Source organism: Aegilops tauschii, chromosome 4 (genome assembly GCF_002575655.3).
Source record: "Aegilops tauschii subsp. strangulata cultivar AL8/78 chromosome 4, Aet v6.0, whole genome shotgun sequence".
NCBI lineage: Eukaryota > Viridiplantae > Streptophyta > Magnoliopsida > Poales > Poaceae > Aegilops > Aegilops tauschii.
In genome coordinates, this window is record NC_053038.3 from 50,466,220 (window position 1) to 50,476,830 (window position 10,611).

General features: G+C 47.0%; 1 protein-coding gene across 1 annotated transcript; it reads right to left on the bottom strand.

Annotated features, from left to right (window-relative positions):
- Positions 1-7,826: 7,826 nt before the first annotated feature.
- LOC109744330 (31 kDa ribonucleoprotein, chloroplastic-like) lies at positions 7,827-10,375 on the bottom strand. The gene is made up of 4 exons (XM_073496207.1): positions 9,810-10,375; positions 9,057-9,158; positions 8,389-8,509; positions 7,827-8,276 (listed from the first exon to the last, which is right to left on the bottom strand). The coding sequence occupies exons 1-4, from the start codon at positions 9,816-9,818 to the stop codon at positions 8,254-8,256; spliced, it is 255 nt and encodes an 84-aa protein (XP_073352308.1). The 5' UTR covers positions 9,819-10,375; the 3' UTR covers positions 7,827-8,253.
- Positions 10,376-10,611: the final 236 nt, after the last annotated feature.

A 10,611-nucleotide genomic window follows, 5' to 3' on the forward strand; every position in this document is an offset into this window, starting at 1 on the left:
CTTAGACCATGAGATCGTGCAACTCCCGGATACCGTAGGAGTACTTTGGGTGTGCCAAACGTCACAACGTAACTGGGTGACTATAAAGGTACACTACGGGTATCTCCGAAAGTGTCTGTTGGGTTGGCACGGATCGAGACTGGGATTTGTCACTCCGTATGACGGAGAGGTATCTCTGGGCCCACTCGATAATGCATCATCATAATGAGCTCAATGTGACTAAGGCGTTAGTCACGGGATCATGCATTGCGGTACGAGTAAAGAGACTTGCCGGTAACGAGATTGAACAAGGTATTGGGATACCGACGATCGAATCTCGGGCAAGTAACATACCGATTGACAAAGGAAATTGTATACGGGATTGATTGAATCCTCGACATCGTGGTTCATCCGATGAGATCATCGTGGAACATGTGGGAGCCAACATGGGTATCCAGATCCCGCTGTTGGTTATTGACCGGAGAGGCGTCTCGGTCATGTCTGCATGTCTCCCGAACCCGTAGGGTCTACACACTTAAGGTTCGGTGACGCTAGGGTTGTAGAGATATGAGTATGCGGAAACCCGAAAGTTGTTCGGAGTCCCGGATGAGATCCCGGACGTCACGAGGAGTTCCGGAATGGTCCGGAGGTGAAGAATTATATATAGGAAGTCAAGTTTCGGCCACCGGGAAAGTTTCGGGGGTCACCGGTATTGTACCGGGACCACCGGAAGGGTCCCGGGGGTCCACCGGGTGGGGCCACCTATCCCGGAGGGCCCCATGGGCTGAAGTGGGAAGGGAACCAGCCCTTAGTGGGCTGGGGCGCCCCCCATGGGACTCCCCCCTGCGCCTAGGGTTGGAAACCCTAGGGTGGGGGCGCCCCACTTGCCTTGGGGGGCAAGTCTCCCCCCTGGCCGCCACCCCCCATGTAGATGGGTTCCTGGCCGGCGCCCCCCCCCTCCCAGGGGGCCTATATAAAGGGGGGAGGGAGGGCAGTACCACTACAGCCTGGGGCGCCTCCCTCCTTCCCTGCAACACCTCTCCCTCTCGCAGAAGCTCGGCGAAGCCCTGCCGAGATCCCGCTACATCCACCACCACGCCGTCATGCTGCTGGATCTCCATCAACCTCTCCTTCCCCCTTGCTGGATCAAGAAGGAGGAGAACGTCGCTGCTCCGTACGTGTGTTGAACGCGGAGGTGCCGTCCGTTCGGCACTCGGTCATCGGTGATTTGGATCACGGCGAGTACGACTCCATCAACCTCGTTCATTGGAACGCTTCCGCTCGCGATCTACAAGGGTATGTAGATGCACTCCTTTCCCCTCGTTGCTAGTATACTCCATAGATGGATCTTGGTGAGCGTAGGAAAATTTTAAAATTCTGCTACGAACCCCAACACTTATGCTGCCTCTACTATGAGTTGTTGTTTTCCTGCCCCTTGATTGGCTGGTCCTACCTTTATCTCTAGACCTAGACTGAGATCTTGTTCCTCTGCTCTCTGGCTGTCCTCTCTTCCTTTGTATGACACCGATTTCTAGTTTAGCAGCGAAAGAATCATGTATTGCAAACATGATACCAAGCTCATCATCACACTGGACAGGGACCCAAACTGTTTTGTCAATGTCCCAATACCTGAATTCCACTGCATCATATAGACCCCATGGATATTGAGCACATATGGCAGATCTAAACTAATTAAAAGTCCATTGATTGTCAGCAACAAAAGGAAAAGAGAATCCTGTATTGGTTGCTTTTGTGCCAGCACTAGCTAGAAGTGTGGTTTCCATTCTACATTCCATCCCAACTAATCTATCGGGGTCGATCCTACGATGACCATGGAAAACAGGGACAAATCCCAACGCCATGAGCACTATGAACTAGGTCAACAAATCCCAAATCGAACTACAAATGGCATGAGACTCCGCCAGATTAGAAGAGAAACTTACCCCGTCGAAGCATGCTTCTATGGCTGCGGTGTGCTCCCTCGTTCGCCGCCGCCACCGCCGCTGCCACCGCAACTGCTGTCCCCATCCATCCTGTCGCCTGTGTCTCTTTCACGCCGTAGTATAGTGTGGCGCAGAGTCAAATCCCAAGCTCCACCGTGGCCGCCATCAGGAGATCGAGCCTTGCGAGTTGGATCGAGCGAGCTAGGGTTAGGGTTACGGCGGGAGGCGATTTGGGGGAGAAAGAGAGAGCGTGCGGCTCGGGTGAGAGAATGAGAGGGAGAGAGAGTGAACTGGTGACCTGGGCCTAGGTGTAAGGACGGAGGGGAAAATGTCAAAGAAACGGCCGCTTACCAGTCAAACAGCCTTGACTGGACGGAAACGGCACGGAAGGGCAATTCTATAAGGGAACATGACGGCGGAGGGGTATTTTTGAGCAGGCTTGCGAATTAGGGGCAAATGTGACTAGTGGGTTCGAGTTAGGGATACAGATGTAAAAGACCCTTAAGAGAATTATATTTGAATGGGAGAAAGTTCACCTGGGCACATAATTTACCTGAACCCACTTATGAAAAACTAGATAGGATCTTGATTTGCCCAAATTGGGAGGATCATTATCCCCTGACTGAGGTATATGCACTTGAGAGAGAGCTTTCAGATCATACACCATTAATTCTTGACACAGGAGATAACACATACTCACCACCTATCTTTAGATTTGAAAACTCCTGGATGATGAGAGAAGGTTTCAAAGAATATGTTATTAAAATCTGGACCACAAAATATCATGGGGATACCATTGAACAATGGCAAAGAAGAATGAGAGTGTTTAGACAGAAAGTGAGGGGGTGGATTTTGAATTCTGATGCCTGGTATAGGAATATTAAAAAAGAGATCTTAATGAAACTAGATGCTATTGACAAAAATGATGAGATTATGGGCCTCTCTGCTCAGGACAGAGAAGAACAAAAAGACCTAAGATCCCAACTTCACAGATTGCTAAAGCAAGAAGAGATGAAATGGCACCAAAGATATAAAGACAAAGAAATAAAATATGGAGATTGTAGTACAAAATACTATCATGCTAAGGTGAATGGGAGGAGAAGGAAAAACAGAATTCTTTCTTTAGAACAAGAGGAGGGAGTGATTGAAGGAGAAGAAAATCTTATCAGATACATTACTGACTTCTACAGAAAATTGTTTGGGCAACCAGACACTTGTTCAATTAACCTCAATATTTGGGGGGGGATCAATTACTAGGGAACAGGCTGACACCCTGATTAAACCTTTTTCAATGGAAGAACTTTAGGCAGTTGTCTTTGGGATGGAGAAAAATAAAAGTCCTGGCCCAGATGGATTACGAGTTGATTTTTATCAACACTTTTGGGAGACTGTCAAGTGGGATTTGATGAAGGGAAATTAGATATCTCAAGACTCAATTATGGGATTATTACCTTGGTCCCAAAAACTGAAGATGCTAAACAAATTCAGAAGTTTAGACCTATTTGTCTTTTGAATGTTAGCTTTAAGATTATCACTAAAGTCTTGATGAACAGATTAAGTAGAATCATCAAACCTATCATCCTCCCCACTCAGACTGCTTTCATCAAAGGGAGATACATCATGGAGGGAATTGTGGTCCTACATGAAGCCCTTAATTCTATACACCACTCAAAACAAAGTGTTGTTCTGTTTAAAGTGGATTTTGAGAAGGCATACGACAAAATAAAATGGCCATTTGTGTACCAAATGCTAAAAATGAAACAATTCCCTGATAAATGGTGTGATATGGTTATGCACACTATGATAGGGGGACAGGTGGGGATTAAGGTGAATGATAGAATTGGGCCTTACTTTAAAACATATAAGGGACTGAGGCAGGGGGATTCTATGTCACCATTGCTATTTGACATAGCTACAGATGCTTTGGCTATAATCTTAGATAAAGCCAAACATGCAGGGTATGTTACGGGGGTGCTAACTAAATTAGGAGAGAATGTGGGTAAACATGCTGCAATATGCAGATGATACCATTTTCCTACTCAATGATGATGAGGATAGTGCCAAAAATCTAAAATTTATTCTCGGAGCTTTTGAGCATATGTCTTGGCTGACAATTAACTTTCATAAAAGTGAGGTTTACCTTTTTGGGGAGGCCGAAAACAAAAGTGAGATCTATCAAGAAATTTTTACTTGTAGTAGGGGGGAGGTCCCATTTAAATATCTAGGACTACCTGTTACTAATGTGAGATTAGGGAATAAATTTTGGAAGAGTATGAATGAAAAAATAGAAAAGAGGTGTGCTTGCTGGCAAGGGAGGCTTTTAAATATGGCTGGGAGAGTAACTCTAGTCCAGGCCTGCTTGACAAATAGGCCTATGTATATGATGTATTTTTACCCCTTGCTAGTGGGGATTAGGAAAAAAAGCTAACTTCTTCAGAGCCAGATTAGTCTGGCAGGAAAATGAAGACAGGAAAAAATATCATCTAGTCAACTGGAAAACATGTTGCTTGCCCAAGGAATTGGGTGGTTTAGGGATATTAAATCTGGATTATATGAATAAAGCCCTGCTAGCAAAATGGCTTTGGAAGCTAGAGACAGAAGATCGGATGTGGGTTAGAATTCTTCTGAATAAATATGTTAAAGGAAAATGTATATCTAGAATTAAAAAAAACCTGGAGACTCCCAGTTTTGGGGGGCCCTGATGCAGATAAAAGACATTTACTATAAATATGTGAAAAAGAGATTGGGAGATGGACAGAACACTAGATTCTGGGAAGACTGGTGGGTAGGGTCCAAACCACTGAAAGAGGCCTACCCAAGCATGTATTTCATTAGCCTAACCCGTGACATTTCGGTGGCTCAGGCCATTGACACGGGATGGGGGGGTTAAGTTTAGAAGAAACTTATCTGAAGACAAAAGAATTCTATGGGACAGTCTGAAAACCAGATGTGAGGAAGTGAGAATGCATGCGGGCAGAGATCAACCAATGTGGATGTTGACAGCCAACAGACAATTTTCGGTGCAATCGCTTTATCAACGGTTAATTAAAACAGATGTGGGGTTCCCACACAAATTTCTTTGGAAGATAAAAATCCCAGCGAAAATTAAGATGTTCTTGTGGCTGATTGCCAAAAAAGTATACTAACCAGACATAATCTTGCAAGAAGAGGATGGAAAGGGGAGCAAAGATGTGTGTTCTGTGGTCAAAATGAAAACATAGACCATCTTTTTTTCTCTTGTTCTGCTGCAAGGTTACTTTGGAGTTTGATAAAATGCTCATTCAATCTAAAAACAGCACCAACTAGGGTTGACGATTGCCTGGGAGCATGGATCCGAAAATTCGGGCTAGAGGAGAAAAAAACTAGTGCTGGTTGGAATGTCTGCAATTTTTTGGGCTATATGGAAATGTCGAAATGATATAATTTTTCGAGATAAAATGATCACTGATCCTATGAAGTTGGTGAAACTAACTTGCAATTGGATTGTGGATTGGGTTGTTTTGCAGAAAAAAAAACCCAGGACAAAACCTTCTGATGCTGGGGGCAAGGCTAATCGAGCAAGTAGCAAGTGAGGTTTACAGAGCTTCGCAGGGCTGGAGAACCGGAGTTCCTCGTCTGATGAACTGACAATTTCGTCTTCTGAGAGCATCTCCAACAGGCGCCGAACGCGCCGCGCGCAAAAAACTGCTTTGCCGCGCGCCCATCGGCTGGTTTGGCGCGGCGCGCAGCGCTGGCTCCAGCAGCCACGCTAAAATGCAGCGCGCGTGACTCACCGGGGCATTGCATATATGGCATTTTGAACACAAAATGAAGTTGAAACATTCAAAATGCAATGAACATGACATATAAAATTTCACACAAACAAGTTGATGAAGAAAAGTTCATGCCCACAAGTTCAAAATCATGCCCACAAGTTCATCCAACCAAGTTCAAAATGCAAATCAAGTTCAATACACAAATGAAAGACACATCATTCCTCGTCCTTATCTTCGGAAGACGATTCTTCCGCCTCCGAAGATGAATCTTCCTCCCTCTCCTCATCGCGCAAAGGAAGAAGAGAGAGTGCAACGCGAGCGCTCGAGTGTGCCGCGCGCGGAAGCGGGCGCCCCAAATACACCGCGCGAGATAGCGAATCCGACCGCGCGCCCAACTCCTTAAACCGCGCGCGCGGTTATTGCGCGCCCGCTGGAGCCACCCGCCGGGTTGCGCATGCTAAACTGGCTAAATTTGCGGCGCGGCGTTTGTTTAGTGCGCCTGTTGGAGATGCTCTAAAGATTGCTCATTTTACCTTTCTTATGTCTAGTTTGCTGGAGGCTGCGCCCTCCTTTTAAATTTGGTCGCCTGTGACCTGTAGAACTTTATTGCAGTCTTGTTACTATCTAGACTGGTTTATCGTTGGAGGTTGGTAGGCTTTTAGGTGACGCTGTAGCGTTTGAACTCGTGGGGGCTCAAAAAAAAATATGAGCTTTGCTTCTTCTTTCCAAAATAGTGACGCCAAGTCGAGCTGATCATGGTCTTGTCCCCCGTTAATTGGCAAGTACTAATCGAAGGATCCATGTCATCGAGAAGCTACAGCCGAATTGTAAGTTCATACCAAGAAAATGGAGATGTGGCACATGTGTGTGCATGGCACGAGATATACGGCTTACGTCGCGAGATCTAGGAATGGAGACAGTCAGTGAATAGAGGGTAAACTAACGAGTGATGGTACTAGCTGGCGATCGGCAGGATCGCTTTTTTGGATCGTATATATGCAGCGTGGTTTTAAATATGTTATCACATGAACCAGACGTCACTGCGGTGCAAGTTTTTCTTTGAGAAATGCAGTGCCGTGATTACCTCGATCGGGATAAGGATCAAAGGATCAGCTAGCTAGAAAACGAGTGTGACTTTCAAAAGAAGAAAACAACTTGAATCGAACGTCCATGTCATTTGTATATTCAGATAGTTGAGCATAGATTTGCGCTTTAGACCTACCTTGGATGCGTTCATTGCCCACGTTTTGTATCTAGTGCATTTTACTTAGTGGAAAAGGTTAACGGATGAGCGAGGGAAGTCTAGAAGCATTTCCGAGCTAGTTTTAGAACCCCAATCCTGCATGCATGTGATGTGCAAACTATCACTCGCTTCTGAAGTAGTACTAGCGTGCAACGTTGGCGCCGCCGTAGACGTTGACATGCATACACCAATACACTGCACTAATAGCTGACAACGTACGTGTTGGGCTGTAGGAGGTGCATGCAACGGAGGAAGGGAAAACAGAACAAGCACACATTGGCGCGATGGATGCAACGTGGCGGGCGTGCGTAAGGTGACGGGTGAAAGCAGACCTACCAACGGCGCGCGACGACGTCTCGACGTCGATGTCCCCTACTGTATGCTCGCGGCGACGGGCCAGGTGTCCCCATTTGCCGCGGAGGACTGAGCCGTCGCGCCAAAACGGGAAGTTGGTCACGAGCTGAGACTGAGACAGAGACAGATGACGCAGATGAGCATGTTCGATACGTATGTTGGTTGTTATTTCCGCCCTCGTGATTGCTTTGCCTCGAGCTCGATCGTCCAAGACGTGACTGTATCAACCGTACATCTACTTATCCATTCTACCACTGCTAGCAAAAAAAGCTACTAGCAGCACGGGTAAAATGGCTATTAACAGCGCGGTAACTACGCTACGAGTATCGAGCTACAGCTAATAGTTAGTAGTAGCGTGGGTTAAATCCACGCTACTACTAACTTTGTTAGGAGTAGCGTGTCCATCCACGCTACTACTATTTCGTACCCGCGCTACTACTAACGAAATAGTAGTAGCGTGTCTATAATACCAACGCTACTACTAGCGAGCAGTTTTTTCCCACGCTACTACTAACTTATTAGAAATTAAAAAAATAAAATTAATCAATTCCATTCTATCACACAATTGCCGTATCTACTATCACAGTTCCTCATTGTAGAGGCAACTCGTGTATAATTCATATCTTTTACATAAGTAAGAGTGTAAACACAGTGTTGTGCATGTCAGCTACCTACGTAAGTGGTTCTTGTCATGCAAATTCAAAACTTTACCACTACTTCTAGACATCATAGACTGAGACACGTTGTTATGGTCCGATCCAAAAATTGGCTCACTCATCAATGCGTGGCGCCTTCCCGGCATGATCTCGCGGCCTGCAGCTGCGACGAAACACAGCGGGCAGCCTCGACGAGCCACACTTGACCGATGGCAGCCGCCGCCTTGAGTTGTGACGCCGTCACGTCCCTCGCCCTAGCCCTCAGCTCAAGCAGGCCCCGGTCGACGTCGGCCTCGTGCCACGCCACCAGCGGATGGAGGAAGCTACCGTACACGTGCCCCGCACCCTAAAATCCGAACACCATTAAGATTCAGATTCAGAATTGGCCACATACCGAATCAAGTCTATCTGAAATGTTGATTATCTCTCGGGCTCGGGGTGTCTGATCGACTGCTTACCCGTGTGCTGGGGTGCCAGAGGTAGATGACGAGCAGCAGCTTCGCCTCTCCGTACATCGGCAGCCACGACACCGTCCAGTCCACGAACCTCTCGACGACAATCGGCATCGCCACCAGAACCCTGCAACATTACCAACAGAGGTTCAGAAACTTCAGATTCTTCAGAAGAATGACACGGAAAAATAATGCGGTGCATGTCGATAAAAAAGACAATCAGTGAAAAAGACAAGGAGCATACTAACCCCTTCAGGCAGTGAAAATATAATGTAGAGCAGTAAAAGTGGAACATGGCTCAGCATTAGCATTGATAGGGACAGATATACAATTGGGGATCCACTAGGTAAATAAATAATTCTCATAAATCAACAGCATTGTCTGCATTTAACATACTGTAAATAGTGTCCGACATTCTTGAGGAAAACCCAAACATTATTCTGATTACCCAGCAGGAACTAGCAATCCCCATTCCCCAACACATCTAAATCTCAGAGCATGGTTAGATAAGATCCAAATACTCAGAGGTGGAACTCTGAATCCCCTTGGAACTGTAGAAACCTGTAGAGAACTAACTTTTTCACAACAGTTTATAAAATTTATCCACAGATAGTCATTTAAACCCATTTAATGCACCAAGATAAGGTGGTTTAAAACAGATGAAGTCTTCTTACATAGCCGTTGAATTGCTCGACGGCGGCAGCAACTTCCTCCGCTGAACCCATTGTGACGAATCCAAATCCACGGCTCCGTCCGGTCATTCTATCGTATACAACCTGCAAGAAATGAGATACTATATCATTCTGAAAAAAAAAACTATCCAAGGCTTAGCGCGCAGCTCTGCTACAATTGTGCATTGATTTGCTGTCGTAATTTACTGAAGCAATTCGAACTTAGTTCAAGCCGAGACCATTTTACAACATCTTATCTTATCCTGAAGAAAAACAACCTATACTAGTATAACAACTCCACGTCGATGTGCAGCTCTGCTGCAATGGAGCATTCATTTGCGTAGTGATTTACTGAACCAATTTGAACTTAGTTCAAGCCGAGACTATTTTACAACATCTTATCTTACCCAGAAGAAAAATAACCTATACCAGTATAACAACTCCACGTCCATGCGCAGCTCTGGTACAATTGAGCATTCACTTGTTGTAGTGATTTACGAGGCCTCTGAAGTACTGAACCAACTCCAACTTACTTCATGCCGAGAAAAATTTACAGTACCTTATCCTATCCTGGAGGACACAATCTACACATCAACAATTCCACATCCCTTGGACAACCTGACACTACACTGAAACGTCCCGACTCCAAAGTCTCTATCCTAATCATGCAATGCCCAGCAGAATTTCACTTTAGCCCGTTATAATTCGCGCCAAACTAACTGTTAGTTAACAAGATCAGAGAGTGTGAATTTATACCTCGACCATCTCGACGGAGCCAGCCTGCTCGAAGAGCCCGGCGAGCTGCGCGCTGTCGACGGTGAAAGGCAGGTTGCCGACGAAGACCTTGAGGTCCTCGGAGTACTCGGCCTCGGAGTCGCCTCCGCCCTTGCCCTCGCTCTACTCCCCCTCGGCGTCCTCCGTCTCGAACTCGGACGACACGGCCACGGCCACGGGCAGCAGGAGCCGCCTCCGCGGCGCCAGCAGCGCCGACACGGCGCGCAGCGGGCCGCAGGCGAAGGAGGAGGCGGCGGCGGGCCTGGCGGTGGAGGGGAGCGGGATGAAGTGGTGCGAGAGCGCGGTGGAGAAGAGGGTGGCCGTGTAGGAACTGCGGCCATGTCGGATCTGGACGGAGGGGAGGGAGGGGCGGAGCTTGGGGGAGTGTTGCGCGCGGCCGGTGCTCGCCGGAACCGGCCGGCGTGGGTGGTGGCGGCGGCGGGGAGATCATGGGGAGAGGAGCCGGGGTGGGGTGGACCGAGGAACAGGTGAGTTCGTGAGAGAGTTTTTTTAGGAATGAGAGAGAGAGAGAGTGGTGGGATGGGAGTGGATCGGGCCGGGGTGGACACGTTAGTAATAGCGTGAGGGTCTTACCAGCGCTATAGCTACTTACTTAGTAGTAGCGCAGGTTTTATACCTATCGCTACTAATATGGCCTGTCCCGGAGACATGATGAAGACCACTTAGTAGCAGCGCGGGTTTATATCCCTTGCTACTACTATCAATTTAGTAGTAGCGCGGGTTTTATACTCTCGCTACTGTTAATTAGCAGTAGCGTTCCCTT